A 15,847-nucleotide genomic window follows, 5' to 3' on the forward strand; every position below is an offset into this window, starting at 1 on the left:
CATAAATAGCGCATTATTCCATAATTTTTTCATTAAGATTTGGTTAGGTGGGGGGGCCAGCTAGGCAGACGTCCGATACAGTCAAAATCGCGCTCAACAGCTGATGGGACAGCTGCCGGTCACGAGAATAACACCCTCTCGCCCGTTTTTACATACGGGAATCGATTATGCGGGTCCGATGAAGATAAAGACTTGGCGAGGGAGGGCGGCCAAGATGTACAAAGGCTACTTAGCTATTTAAGCTATTACATATTGAAGTGGTTACGGATTACTCCACTGAAGCGTTCATCGCAGCGTACAAACGATTTACCGCCCGACGTGGAATTTGTGCTACTTTGAATAGTGACTGTGATACCAATTTTGTCGGCGCTGATCGAGAATTAAGACAACGATTTGACTCGGCTTCTCAAGAGTTGAAGGAACTGGCATCCATCCTTGCCAATCAAGATACGGAGTGGCGATTCATCCCACCAGTCGCGCCTCACTTTGGAGGCAAATGGGAGGCCGCAGTTAAATCGACTAAGCATCATCTCCGACGAGTCATCGGTGACTCAACGCTCACATACAAAGAGCTTACAATCCTTGTAACTCAAATCGAAGCCGTGTTAAACTCCAGGCCTCTTTGTCCTTTGTCAGAGCACGCTGACGACTATACAGCGCTCACTCCCGGTCACTTCCTTCTGGGTGAGGCTCCTAACGTGATACCGGAACCAAACCTCATAGAAGAGCCAAGCTCCCGCCTAAACAGATGGCAGCTCATCAGACAGAAAGTGGAACACTTCTGGAAGCGATGGAGCGTTGAGTGTTTACAACGTTACCAATCCATCTCCAAGTGGCACCATCCATCGACTCTAATTAAGGAAGGATCCTTAGTATTGGTAATCAATGAGCGATACCCTCCAGCGAAATGGCCACTGACTCGGGTTGCTAAATTGCATCCTGGTGATGATGATCTGACGAGAATCGTTACGATGCGAACGGCCACCACAACCTTCAAGCGATCGATCACGAAGATCTGCATTCTACCCTGTAACTAGGAGACAACGGTATTCGAGAATCAACTTCTCGAAGGCGGGCGGAATGTTCCGTCGCGACTAGATACCTGCCAAGAATGAGCAGACGGAATAGAGCGCGCTGTGCAAGCGGCCGCTCGTCTGCTGTGCATAGCGGCGGCGCATGCTACTACATATGTTCAGAGAGAACGTTTCAGCCATTGTGTGGTTAACTTCGAGGACGGCGATAGAACGCACTTGCGAGATTTCAGAGGTTTTTCTTTGTCTCAAGGCATTTGTCCATTCCGATAACTGGGAGAGCTCGAGAGGAAACTGGGCGCCTCAGGTAAGAGAGAGGGCCGGGATATTTCCGCGAGCAGCGTGACTCAAGTCGACGCGCGGGTTTCGTCATACGTAATGGCACGCAGCTATACGTCCCCCTCTAGTTTTTCGCCCGTCCGTCTTAGTCAAACGGGGCCTGATAGGTTTCAAGCGATGCCCGTTCGTCTCAGTCAAGCGGGGCTTGATAGGTTTCAAGCGATGCCCGTCCGTCTCTAGAAAGAATAGGTGTTACGGTGACTCGCAGATCACCACTGATTAAAATCCTGTAACGATTTAAATATAATTATGATTTTATCGACAAGTGATTTCCTTCAGAGAGCATCCCCACCATCCCGATCCTCTTTTATTGTTCTCAACCGAACGGGTTGTGTGAGGAATTGGTGTGTTAGTATATCACTAATAATAGAGAATATGGAGCTCTTGAAGCAGCTGATACATTGTTAGATATTTCTCTACATGGAACTGATAGAAACACAACTATTAAGTGATTAGATGTTAGATACGATATAGAAAAGTCAAAAGTTATAAAAAAAATTAAAGTTCTTGATGGAGATTCTGCTGACATATTTTGTCCATCTGTAATAGATAGACATTATCCAAATAGACCGGAAGAACTTGAAACGATGTCTTTATATGAATTTGTACAGTGGCATGACGTAACGAAAATCAAACCAACAAGTAAAAAAATTATATACTATAAAATGAGTAATGGTTATTATTTGAAACGGCGACAACGTGTCTTATCAATCACTATAGTTATGATCAATACGCAACCGGAAAATTATTTCTTTTCATTACTTCTCATGTTTAAACCATGGCAGAAAATACAAGATTTTAAAAATGAATATGATACTTATGCAGAATCATTTCACAATAACGAATTATATCTTGAAAAAGCATTGGAGTGTCATGAAAAATCGGAGGAATTAAAAAATGCACTTGTAACTGCGAAGCAATTACTTCAACAACATCTCGATGACTTAGAAAAACAGAATACGTCTCAAGGTGATCCTGATAATCCAGTAGGTGTACAAAATATTATTCATGCTGATGATGCGATGCAGGATTTTAAGGATCTTGGTGACAAACAGGAAATCGATATATCCGAAATGATTTCAAAATTGAATGCGCATCAAAGAAGAGTATTTGATAGAGTCGCTAATATCATAACGTCAAGTAAATCACTATTACGATTATATGTTAGTGGAGAAGGAGGTACTGGCAAAAGTTTTTTAATTAAAATAGTCAAATGTTGGTTAAAACAAAATCTCAAGAAGGATACTGCCGTAGCAGCACCTACTGGTAAGCAACGTTTAATATAGACGGTTTGACAGAGAGAGAGAGAGAATTCACAGATTATTGCAATTACCCGTTGAGCATGGTCATACTCCTAAGTATAAGCAATTAGCTAACCACGTTTTGAAAGTTTTACGAGCAAATCTTAAAGATGTTAGTCTTATTATAATTAACGAAGTGTCAATGATATCTAATTTAATTCTTACGTACAGGTATATACACTTGGGGTATATACACAGGTATATACTACCTGTATATACACTTACGACTATCTGAAATATACGATACTACTGATTGTGATGATGGTTGGTTCGGTCAAAAGCACATTCTTTTATTTGGAGATCTGCTTCAGTTACCTCCTGTACATGAAGATTCTGCCTTTATACAATTAATAGCTGAGAACATTCGTAAATATCTTGGTTCTTTAAGTGCTACTAATCTATGGACTTTGTTTGATTATGATGAACTGACAATCAATATGCGCCAGCAAGGAGACGGATCTTATCGTGAGTTACTTTCCAGAATTCGCGTTGATTTATTAACACCATCTAATTATGATATTCTTGAGAAAAGAAAAATATCTTTTAAAGTGAGTCTTTTGAAATAAGATTAAGCGAATTATGTGATTTTATTAATAATTTGTCATCTGATACTGTTTGTTTATTACCTACATGTCACATGTGTAACGAATTAAACGCTGCAATGTTAAGTCGTATTACTTCAAAAGAAATACTTTTAATTGCTGAAGATACGATTGATTGTATTTCATATATGAAAAAAAAGTAACAAAGGTATTGTCAAATATTGATGATGATGATACTAGAACAGTTGGACTTTCAAAACAAATTACAATTAAAATTGGAGCGAAAGTTATATAGATAAGACGTAATATTGATGCTAGTTTGGGTCTGCTTGTAAATGGTACAATTGCTACAATTATATCAGTTGTGCAGGATAAAACTATAGAAAAGATAAAAGTTCTTTTACCGTCTGGTTTAGAGTATTTTATTGAAAGAGTAAGTGTTAAGTTTCCATTGATGGATAGAGTTTACGTTATTAGAAAACAATTTCCATTATATATGAGTTATGATATTATCATTCATAAAAGTCAAGGTTTGAGTTTACAAAATGCTGTTATGGATCTAGGTAACAATGTATTTAGTTACGGTCAGGCTTATGTTGCATTATCTCGAGTAACATCTCTCGATGGACTGCATTTAATTAATTTTGATCCTTCATCCGTGTTTGCTAGTGAAAAAGCTATTATAGAATATAATCGATTGAAACGAATACATAATTCAGAATCAGAAATGATCACTATTTCAAAACAACATTATCGTAGAGTTAAAGATGTTTCGTGGACATTGTCGAAAATGATTTCTTCCGTTCAAGAATCGGGTCAAAAAGCTCCATTAAAAAGTACTGCTTGGACTATACGTGGTTTTCAAAATATAACAAGGTTTCATGCTATGCGAATGCAGTATTGCAATGTTTATTGAATTTAGATGTTTCAGAAAGCTATTATTAAATTACGACAAACCTGATGTTTTAAATTTGTTTGCACATCGATGTGAACATGGAATGAATAATTTGAATACCTATGAAATACGGCAATCTTTAGAGGAATATTTTTCGGTTGCTATTAAACGAGATGCCTTAGAAATTCTAAGTTAGAATTTCTTACAACTCTTTGTACAAAATATGATTATATAAAAAATATGGTAGAACATCAAGTTGCTTATACCTTCTCGATGCAATTCGTGTGGTAATACAAAAGTTATTACTAATACTAATATTTTACTTTCAATTTCTTTTAACAATTTGGAGAAGAAAAGTTATAATCTGGATGATTTATTAAAAACTACATTTTCATCACATTGGTGTTAGTCGTTTGATAAATTATGTGAACGTTGTGGAAGAAATGATATATTATTTAAAAGTGAATTAATTTCGGTAAAAGAGGTACTTATTATTCACACACTTAATATCTTTTATTTCAGAGAATGGTAAGTTAGTAATAAAGATACCACACAAATTTAGTTTACTTGCTGTTCCGACAACGAAAATATTAATAACTGGACAGACATACAAAGTTATGAATGTTATATTTCATTATGGTTCATGTGTCAAAGAGGGTCATTATACAAGTATGTGTCGAGAAGGAACATCTTGAATTGAAATTGATGATGTGCAAGTTATAAAAAAAACAATGGCCTAGAGGTGCTAAAGATATTTCTATATTATTTTTACAGAAAAATATTACCAAAAATATATAATAAGCAATATATATTTACGATGTAGATTAAGATGTTACACATATATTGCAGAAAATATATACTACAAAAAAGTAAAAGTAACTTTAATTTTTCTTCGAAAATATTTTCATTGAAGGTTTTTCTATTCTGATTCAAGTAATAATAGCTTTAATTGTTCTTCAAAGATAATTACATAAAAATTATATCATCACAAAGTTTACTTAACTCTAGTGATAAAAGGTAAAACCCAAGTAATACTATAATTTTACTAAGTGATATGTTAAACTCTAATGATCACTTACATAAATGATTTAATATATTTTAACATGGACGCCAAGTTAAATACCGCAACATTTTATGTATTACTCGTACAAAAGATTTGATATCAACAATTGATGTTAAGTTAAATTTTTTAACACGGATGTGTGCCAAATTAAATTCCACAACATTTTATGTATGACTCGTACAAAAGATTTGATATCAATAATTGATGCTAAGTTAAATTATGTATAGATGACAGTCGTTTTGATATATTTCTCGTGTAGAACCACCATTTGGGCCGGTTTCACTAACGCCAATTACTTAATCAGCCGTGGAACTGATGATTAATTGCGTTTGCTATTTGATGAAATTCTTTGTATATGATACATTCCAACCCAAGTTATAATGGCTTTATTTCCCTTCAAAAATTATTACATGAAAATATTCACTTTTAAATAATATATCACAAAATTTACTAAATCTAATGATATATGTATCATATGTATAAAAGATTTGATATCAACAATTGTGGCGCCAAGTTAAATTCTGTTAATGTTTTTACTAAATCTAATGATATACGAGTATGTACCAAGTTAAATTCTGTTAATTTAATTAAATTCATCAAAATTTTATGTATTATTCGTAAAAAAGATTTGATATCAACAATTGGCGCCAAGTTAAATTCCATGTAATTCGGGCAGCAAATTAAATATTTGATATCAAGAACCGGCGCCAAGTTAAATCCTACTTCTTTATATCACGCCAAATTAAATAATAAATATTAATCTAATGATATATATTATTTGTACAAACGATTTGATATCAACAACTATGGCGCCAAGTTAAATTCTACTACAAAATAAAAAGTAAAATCTAAGTGATACTATCTTTATTATTCACTTAATCCAAATGGTACTATCTTTAATTTTTATATTATATAATACAATGAAACCTAAGTATACGTATACTTATTGAAGAATCTTCCTATTCCACACAATCCAAATGGTTTAAATTCCTCTTTAAAAAATGAAATTATTATATCATAATTCATTCAAAAACATTTTCTCTACCAACTAAAGTAGTGGTTATTTAATTCTCCTTCAAAACATTATACAAAACATTATCACAAAATTGCGTTACTTTGCTCAATTTAAGTGTTACCACAAAATAAAGAATTAACCATATAAAATGAAAAAATTTAATTTAAATAGAAAAATTTGTCATGTAATTGTCAAACAAACATTACATCTCGTTATTGTTAAAATGATCATTTATAAAAACATTATTTCGTTATTTAATTTATAGAAGATTGTTGGCGCACCATTACGTGAGTATTGATTACATAGGTTTATTAGTGAGTTATTTTATAAATTGACGTATATCTTTAGAGACAACAAATATGATGGGACTAAACATAATTCTCGTCGTTAAACGTGGAATTTAGTTTTTGCATTTAAAATTTGGACATCCTTGGAAGATTGACTTGGTTCACCAACAATAACGTTCTGTAATTTTTCTTTAATTGTAATATATTTTTAAGCGTAAAATTTATACTTAGTTGTACTGAAGAAGGCTCTGTGTAGCCGAAACGTTTATAGTTGATAATTACTGATATGTAAAATTATAATAAATATAGTTACTTAACACCTTACATTGCTTGTTATTTAGTCGTTTAAATTGATTTGTTTTGAATAAATATTTAACCTTACTTTGATTATCCCAGTGATTCTCACACTCGGATCGAAACGAAAACACATCAATCGAAATGAAATCCAAGAACTAAAAAATCACGAGGAATTTTTTAAATCATTCGAAATTCACGCAAAACTCACAAGAACTTCACAAGAACGGTACTTCATCAACTACATGCGGAAACGTTTCTCGCGCGTTTAACATGCGAAGCTGGTTCTACATTAGTCGCATCGCAGCGTCGCAAGCGTTGCGGTCCAATCAACATCAAGCTAGCTCGACTCTGATTGGATCATAACGCTTGCGACACGCTTGCGACATTGCAATGCGACTAATATAGAACCAGCTCAACATGTAGCCAATCATAATGGAACATGTCATAGGTGGCGTTCAGCAGATTCTACTAGAATCTCTAAAATCTATGGATTCCGCCCTATGTCCTATGTAATTTATTATTTATCCAGCGCAACTCGCTGGTTCACGTAAAGGAGCGACGGCAGTGTCGCTACGCTTGGCTTAAGGTACAATTTCATGATGTCGCTTGTCGAGGCGATAAATAGTCACGTGACCGAATTCTTTCTCAATTCATCTACTTTCTTGTCGCCAGCGACGTAATTGAAAAGTTGGATTAATTAAACTTTTAGCGATATCACTCTTACGCAAAAATTTAAACATGGAAGAGCAGATAAGTATAATAAAATTAATAAGATAAATATTGTTAAAATTGCGATAATTTCATGTAATTTTTAAATGACTGTTGTATATACTTGTGGTATATGCGAAATAATCATGGATGAAAAAGACATTCAGACTCATGAGTGTGTGGAAGCATACAACCAATTCTTTATTGATGATAATTTATATTTCTATCCAGTAACAGGTACAATACATACGCATTTACTTAATAATGTCTTTGGATCGCGTTTTGAAGGTTGTAACTTATATCGACTGATTATTTATGGAATATGATGGATTATTTATCAAATATAATTTTATAAATATGTCTGAAGTAAGAAGTATCATAATTCATATATTAATTTTGACCTCTTTAGAATGACCTGAGAGTGGTCTAAACGTATGTAATATTTGTTCATACACATTAAATATTAAATAGATTTGTTTGGCTCGTTATACCATTCGATTTATATTTATTATTTAATTTTTTATGTTACATCATTAAAAAGAATATTTTACTACAATTTATTCTATTATTTGTAAACGATAATCGCATTATTCGACGAAGCCTTGTTGACAACGCGCACGCGAAGAAATCATCTTGCCAGTTTGTGAAAACATTTCAGGTAAATAGAAACTTTGATTGAAATCTTGAAAGTTGCAATAATAAGTCTGCATTATCCAATGAAATTGATTTTAGGAAGTATTAAAACGCTTCCTGCAATAAACAAAGAAACATCACATGGAGAAAATAAAAATAGGTATCTCAATAAAAAAGATAATCGAAAAGCCGTAAAATCTACCTTGAATTATGATAACGATAATTATAATAAGATGATCCGGCGTTAGAGTTATGGGCACTGGAAAAGAAATAATCAGGTATCACAAACTTGTAATCTCTAATGATGTATGTAATTGATCATTAATATTACCTCAATAATAACATGTTTGCCATCAATTGCTCCTATACAATGATTGAAATTCCATCTCTCTTCAAATTTTTTAGCAATCTGTAGCCATTCTTCTGTAGTTTTTGATGGTGGAATCACATTCTGATGGATAGAGTTCCATATAGCATCGCAAGTTTCACCTATAATGTGGCTTATTGTTGATACTCCAACGAGATAAATGACATTGAATGCATCGAATCACCAGTTGCTAAATATCTAAATATAAATATATTAAATCAAATATAATTTTATAAATTTTTATTATATTTTTTAATATAATAATTTATAAAATTATATTTGATTATTTTATAAATTTATAATGCAATTATAAAGACAAACAAACCTCAATGTTATGGATAGTCGCTCTACAGGAAGTAATGGTTCTCTAATCACAGTTTGTTTAATGATTGCGGGTGCCATTAATTGTAGCAGGTCTCAAATTGCGTAGCTGTCATACGATAATAATTCCGGAAATTCTGTGGTGTCAGTCTCAAAATAAATGCATAGTAAAATCCATATTTTCATGTCGTCTTTTAAATAATGGATCGACTCAAAATCTCTTCTTTTTATAATTTCTTTTTAAGTTTGTACATGCATTAACGCATATAGCTGCTATTAGTCTTCGCCGTTCTTCTTCATTTTTGTTGTACGTAATTACGGCAACATGGCAGGTCCACTCATAATATCTATCTTGATGTAACATTATGTTGGACAGTACAACTGAATATAACCGTCAAATAACAATGTATCGCTACTACCTATTTTCACGAACGATATCGAAGTCAGCGACGTATGAAATCACGTGACTCATTTGTCGCTGAAAATGAGCGACGAGCGACACCATGAACACGTACCATTAGCGCCGAGACACTACTGTGTCTCCAAATCACAGATGGTTTACAACTGTGGGGACATCGTCAGCCATTTTTCCCTAAAGCAGGCAAGCTAGAGTTTTTCCCGACTCAGGGGATTAGCTGCCTGCATGCAGTAAGAATTCGAATAGAACTCTCTCAATCGCCGAGCTAGTCGCACGTAATCTCAGCAGCAAAATAAAAGTTATTTAGTTACGACAGATGAGTGTGTTGTACCTTCTTCCTCGTCCACAGTAGCAGGACGTGGGCTGTAGTTATAAGCTAGCCCTGAAATAATGACGAACAAGTCCACATTGGTGATTCCGACATGATGGCGAAGATCAACGACCGGCAATCGCCGTGCAAGCTGCAAGCTAAGTAACACGGCTCATGGTCTGACGACGGCGGCGCCGCTAACAAGCAGCATTTGTGAGTGAAAGAGAGACTTTTCAGTCATCGTGACATCGAGCGAATTCTGCAGTTCTCAGCAATTAAAGAACTATGGTAACAACAGCCAGCGCACAAGTTGCGAGCTTCTTCGAGGACACCGCATGGGCGACCTGCGGGGGACGCATCACCGTTGTACACCACGCGCCAAACATACCAGCGGGGGCAGGTTGGTCATCGTCCCAGAGAGCGACGTACCATCGAAGGCAGCGACTCTGTACGTGGGGTCCTGCCAGGACTTCGTCATCAACCAGGCGGCCGTTAGGCGACATCAGACGCCATATTGGCGCGTTCCCGCGCTCTCCAACGGAAGTGACGTCGCAGCACCTAATCGCAGCTCCGTTTAGTTTGAACAGGTATACAGACTATTTCATTGACGGGCGCGTGCGGCGAGTTAGGGCAGAGACCACACCGGACAAACCGCATCTGTCGTTAGGCGTGAAACACTTATTGTTAGTGTATATAACGTAGCGTGTCGTAGTGAATAAATATGGCACCTCCCACGGTCGAAGAACTTCAAAGCTTGATCCTTAATCAGTTGGCACAATTGCAGGCTACGTTCCAACAAATGCAAGGGAGTGCGATCGGGAATTTCGCACATATTGATACTTACCGAGTTCCCAAAATTCCACCGTTTCTAATTAAAGATCCAGTAATCTGGTTTATTCAAGTGGAAGCTACTTTCGAAGCCGCGCGCATTACCGATCAAAAGACTAAGGCTCACCATGTAATAATGTCACTGGATGCGGAAGTGATCGCGTGTTGTAGGGACCTCATTGCGGAACCCGACGCGGATGAACCGTATACTAGGCTTAAGGAGCGTATCATCGAAAGCTTTTCGGCTTCGGGAGAAAGTCAATTGCGCCAACTGATTAAGGATCAAGTATTGACATCCGCTAAACCGTCGCAGATCCTCAGCCGTCTACGTAACCTCAACCCTGACAAGCGGTGCGATGAGGCGGTCCTTAAAACTATTTTTTTCGAGTATCTATCGCCGTGCGTCAGAGGCATCCTCATGTCCTCTGAATGCACCAAGCTCGACAAATCAGCCAAAATGGCGGACAAAATCACGGAAACTTCTAATGAATCAGCGCAATGTGCCGCCGCGTCGCTCAAAGAATCGAAAACATCCGACTTAGAAGCAAAAATCGATCGTCTTGCTGCGGATCTTGCAACTCTTGCGGCCGAAGTTAAAAGACCCAGCAGATCGCAAGCAAAAGGAGGAACGGATAAACAACGCAAACGTTCCAAGAGAAGATGCTCTAACGTCTGTTGGCCGCACAAAACGTTTGGCGATCAAGCGCGAATATAAAGGCACTGAAAAAGATCCGTGTACGTGGCCAAAGCCTAAGGCTATTACGGGGGCTAATTCGGGGGAATAGAGGTGTTTGCTTACACGGAGGCGAATGCAGCAGACATTAACACCTCTGTTCGCCTCCACATTCGCGACCGCATGACCGGCGAAGTTTTTCTCATAGATACCGGCGCGGAAATTTCACTACTTCCTTGTAATAGAACGAATAAAAAAACACCGAGTAATCTCAAGCTGTACGCAGCGAACGACACCCTAATTGATACATATGGTGAGTCGTTTCGGATTCTTCATCTCGGTATTCGTCCACTCACGTGGAATTTCTGTATAGCCGCGGTTCCGTATCCAATAATAAAAACTGACTTAATTTCGTTCTATGGCCTCCTACCAGATCTCAAGGGTCGCAGACTCTCGGAACAATGCATTTACATCTGGTTTCATTAGAGCTGTATCAGTTCCACCAATCAGTTCAGTAAACCCCGCCATTAAATTCGCGTATATTATAGCAGAATTTCCGGAGGTCACCGGTCTTGACCAATCAACTCCAGGTAGTAATAATGACATGTGTCACCACATCGTCACCGAAGGTCCACTCGTAGCGGAGCGTCCAAAACGACTGAATCAGGACAAGCTCAAAGCAGCGAAAGCCGAATTTAAACGATTAGTAGACCTCGGTATTTGCGAGCCATCTAATAGTCCCTGGGCAAGCCCTATATACATGGTACATAAAAAAGACGGGTCATGGAGGATCTGCGGCGACTATCGCCGTCTCAATGCAATTACCGTGCCGGATAAATTTCCTGTACCGCATTTGCATGATTGTTCTTTTATTCTACGCGGCAAGACCGTATTTTCTAAACTTGATCTCCGTCAAGCATACAATCAGATTCCTGTCGCGAAAGAGGATATTCCAAAAACATTGGTGATCACACCCTTTGGGTTATTCAAGTACAAATGTATGACCTATGGTCTTAGAAATGCCAGCCAAACATTCCAGCGATACATCTTTCGTGCGCTCGGTGATCTTGAATTTGTATTTGCGTTTATCGATGACATACTTATAGCGTCCGAGTCGCCTGAGGAGCACGAAAAGCATTTACGTATTGTCTTGCAACGTCTCAAAGAATTTCATTTGCGTCTCAACACCGAGAAATGCCAATTTGGTAAACATGAATTGAAGTTTCTCGGGTTCGTAATAAACAGTGAAGGCTGCAAGCCCATTCCGTCAAAAATACAGGACATTCGCGACTTTCCCAAGCCTCGGACGATCATCGAATTGCGTCGTTTTCTCGGTCTCATCAATTTTTACCGCAGACTTGCCTGATGCAGCCACCATTCAAGCGCCATTGAACGAGTATCTCTGCGATTCGCGCAAGAATGATAAGCGAGTGATTGCGTGGACATCGATAGCCGAAGAGGCGTTCAGTAAATGTAAGGACGCCCTGGCCAACGCAATACAAGTGTCCCATCCATCTGACTCAGCCGAAACGCGCCTAGTTTGCGACGCGTCCGACTTTGCTATGGGAGCCGTTCTCGAACAACGTCTCGACGATTCGTGGAAGCCGCTCACGTTCTTCTCGCGCAAATTTAGTACGGCGCGTAACGAAATTACAGTGCCTACGATCGAGAACTTACTACGATCTTCGAAGCGGTCAAATACTTTAGATTTTTTGTTGAAGGACGCACATTCAAAATATTGTCAGATCACAAACCATTCGTTTATGCATTTATGTAACGTTCGGATAAGGCATCGCCGCGCCAACAGAGACAACTTTCGTTTATCTCGCAGTTCACTACGCGCATTGAGTATCTTTCGGGAAGTAACAATGTAGTCGCCGACTCACTCTCTCGCGTTGAATCAATTCGGTTGCTAGTTGATATCGAGCTAAACGAGCTCGCGCAGCAACAGGAACTCGATAGAGAGTTGAAATCGCTGTTAGAAAACCGAGACCGTCCGCTGTCCTTGAAGCGCATACAATGGGGACCGACTCACACCACTCTGTATTGTGAAATGACCGGCGAAGCAATTCGTCCGTATATTCTTGAATTCCTGCGTGAGCGCGTTTTCCACATGTTCCATGATACGGCCCATTCTGGCCCTAAGGTTACAGATCGAGTAATTCGTCAACGTTATGTTTGGCTCAACATGCATCGTGACATTGCTAAGTGGTGAAAAAACTGCACGGACTGCCAGCAGTCCAAGATTTCGTGGCACGTCCATACTAATCCCGACAAATTCATTGCGCCGGACAACCGTTTTGAACACGTCCACATGGACATTATAGGTCCGCTGCCGGAATCAAACGATTATAAATACTGTTTAACGATTATAAACAGATTTTCTCGTTGGCCAGTGGCAGTTCCACTCCAAGATATCGAAGCCGTCACGGTGGCACAAGCTTTCTATGATAATTGGATAACCAATTTCGGAACACCTCAAACTTTAACAACCGATTAAGACAGTCAGTTTGAGTCGCAACTCTTCTCCGCGCTTCTCCGGCTGATTGGATGTCAACGCATTCGCACTACAGCATATCATCCTGCCGCTAACGGTTTAATAGAGCGGTGGCATCGTAGCTTTAAGACCGCAATCATGTGCCATACAGGCACAGACTGGACACGAGTGTTGTTGACAGTGCTATTAGGTCTGCGCACTCACGTTCGGCTAGATACAATACAAACGCGTCGCCAGCGGAATTTGTTTATGGAACGACCTTATGAGTTCCTAGCGAACTTGTCCTTCCGGACGACTTCACAGTCAATCCGCAAATCTTCGTCGAAGAATTTCGCGAATATATGCGTAAAATCAAACCTGTTCCAGTGGAAAATAAGCATGAGAAACGCGCAGTTTTCAAGGACCTATATTCTTGCACACATGTATTTCTGTGTACGGATCATACCAAAAAATCATTAGAACGTCCATATTCCGGTCCTCATCGAATAATTAATAGGACATCAGATCGCATTTTGTTATACATAATCTCAAACCCCCGCAACTTGCCAATTCGCGTAAAGGAGGCACGGCAGTGTCGCTACGCTAGGCTTAGCGCCGAAACACTACCGTATCTCCAGATAAAGACCTGTCGATGCGCTGGAAAAATAGTGACATCTAGTGACTTTGTTCGGAGGTTGAGCTTCACTTTAGGATCTAATAGCGATTTCGGCTGGAATGCACTAGTGCACACATAGCTCATATGTAATTACCGTAAAAATATATTAAAAACAGGTTAAATCATACAATCTCCAATACTTTTTATTGTACTGTTAATAAAACATGTATTTCATAATTTGCAATTCGTTTTTGTACTGATAATGGTTTCGGCTGAGACGCACCGACTGCATATTTCGGGTATTGGTGCAACTGATGTGTTCGGCTGGTCGAATGATGCAATCTTTCGTCAGTGTCGCATGTTCGTCTGGACTCAGTACACCGTACAAGTGTGCACAAAGTGACCCCAACAAATTTGTTGGGGCCAGTTAGTGTAGTTGACGGTACAGGTGCCATTTCATGAGACGCTGAAAAACAGTATGAGTGTGATCGCGTGATATTAATTTTAACACTAGCGTCTGTACACATGTATATAGCACTACATACTTTTCATGCATTTTCATTGTCAATTTTGATCATATATTCTATTTTGACGCTGAAAATGAGCGTCGAGCGTCAGCATGAAAAGCACCTTATAATGATTTCGGCTGGGATGCATTAATGCATATAAAGACTGTTATACAATGAATAGTGATTTCGGCTGGGATGCATTAGTGCACACATAGCTGTCGTACACAATTGCCGTAAAAATATATTAAAAACAGGTTAAATCATACAATCTCCAATACTTTTTATTGTACTGTTAATAAAACATGTATTTCATAATTTGCAATTCGTTTTTGTACATAGTGATTTCGGCTGGGACTCACCGACTGCATATTTCGGGTATTGGTGCAACTGGTGTGTTCGGCTGGTCGAATGATGCAATCTTTCGTCAGTATCGCATGTTCATCTAGGCTCAATACACCGCACAAGTGTACACAAAGTGACCAATTTGTTGGGGTCACTTTGTGTACACTTTTAATCCTGCGTCCGCCATGCGTGCGAGTATCACGATGTTCGCTGTCCAAGTATAAATTAAAGTAAGGATTAAAAAGTAAGGATAAATAGTAAAAGTTTCAAACAAATCTTAAGAAAAGTCATTTTGCGATACAATAACCTTAAATTGTACGTGTGTAAATATTATTGAATAGTAGACAGAAATTCCATCGAAGTTCGGTCTTCATTTTAGAATCCCCTGTATCAGACTACTAGACTTTGCAGATTGTTCGACTATCAATTTTGACTGCCGATCTATAATGAATCAATTATAATCAGTTAGCCTTGTTAATTATAATTAGGTAATTCTGATCGGTTTTCAATTGGCAGTCGAGTTCGTCTGCAGAATCGATAGTCTGAAATGGGCTTAAAACTCTTTACGAAATCTGTTATCTTCACAAAATCTATGCATGTATTAGCGTTTTTCACTGGCAGAACTGGTGCACACTCAGTACACATTAAAGCAGTTGTACACTAACCTAATCTGAATGTAAAAGTGATATATCTAAATTAATAAAATACCCAATATATATTTTATCAAATACCACATATACAATAAAATTTATTGAAGATTTCACGGTTTAATTAGTTTCTATATTTTTATTAAACGTACATCTTTACATCGATTTGTGTACAACGGTTTTAAAGTGCACTGAGTGCGCACCAGCTCTGCTAGTGAAAAACGCTATA

General features: G+C 38.0%; 2 protein-coding genes across 2 annotated transcripts; both read left to right on the top strand.

The window, feature by feature from the left end:
• The first annotated feature begins 10,248 nt into the window (after positions 1–10,248).
• LOC108722189 (uncharacterized) lies at positions 10,249–11,070 on the top strand. Its single transcript, XM_018447169.1, has one exon. It carries the CDS (start codon positions 10,249–10,251, stop codon positions 11,068–11,070), a length of 822 nt encoding a protein of 273 aa, XP_018302671.1.
• Positions 11,071–11,446: 376 nt separating this feature from the next.
• LOC108722190 (uncharacterized) lies at positions 11,447–13,528 on the top strand. The gene is made up of 4 exons (XM_018447170.1): positions 11,447–12,233; positions 12,385–12,665; positions 12,860–13,104; positions 13,408–13,528. The coding sequence occupies exons 1-4, from the start codon at positions 11,447–11,449 to the stop codon at positions 13,526–13,528; spliced, it is 1,434 nt and encodes a 477-aa protein (XP_018302672.1).
• The last annotated feature ends 2,319 nt before the right edge of the window (positions 13,529–15,847 follow it).

This window comes from Mycetomoellerius zeteki, unplaced genomic scaffold (genome assembly GCF_001594055.1).
Source record: "Mycetomoellerius zeteki isolate Tzet28-1 unplaced genomic scaffold, Tzet1.0 scaffold199, whole genome shotgun sequence".
In the NCBI taxonomy this organism is placed as follows: Eukaryota; Metazoa; Arthropoda; class Insecta; order Hymenoptera; family Formicidae; genus Mycetomoellerius; species Mycetomoellerius zeteki.

Bases quoted from the DNA above. Each gene is read 5' to 3' on its own strand.
- LOC108722190 (XM_018447170.1), top strand. From the start codon at position 11,447: ATGGCCTCCTACCAGATCTCAAGGGTCGCAGACTCTCGGAACAATGCA. The intron at 12,234-12,384 runs GTAAACATGAAT...TTTTTACCGCAG, and splicing joins CACCGAGAAATGCCAATTTG to ACTTGCCTGATGCAGCCACC. The intron at 12,666-12,859 runs GCGCGTAACGAA...TTTATCTCGCAG, and splicing joins TCTCGCGCAAATTTAGTACG to TTCACTACGCGCATTGAGTA.
- LOC108722189 (XM_018447169.1), top strand. From the start codon at position 10,249: ATGGCACCTCCCACGGTCGAAGAACTTCAAAGCTTGATCCTTAATCAG.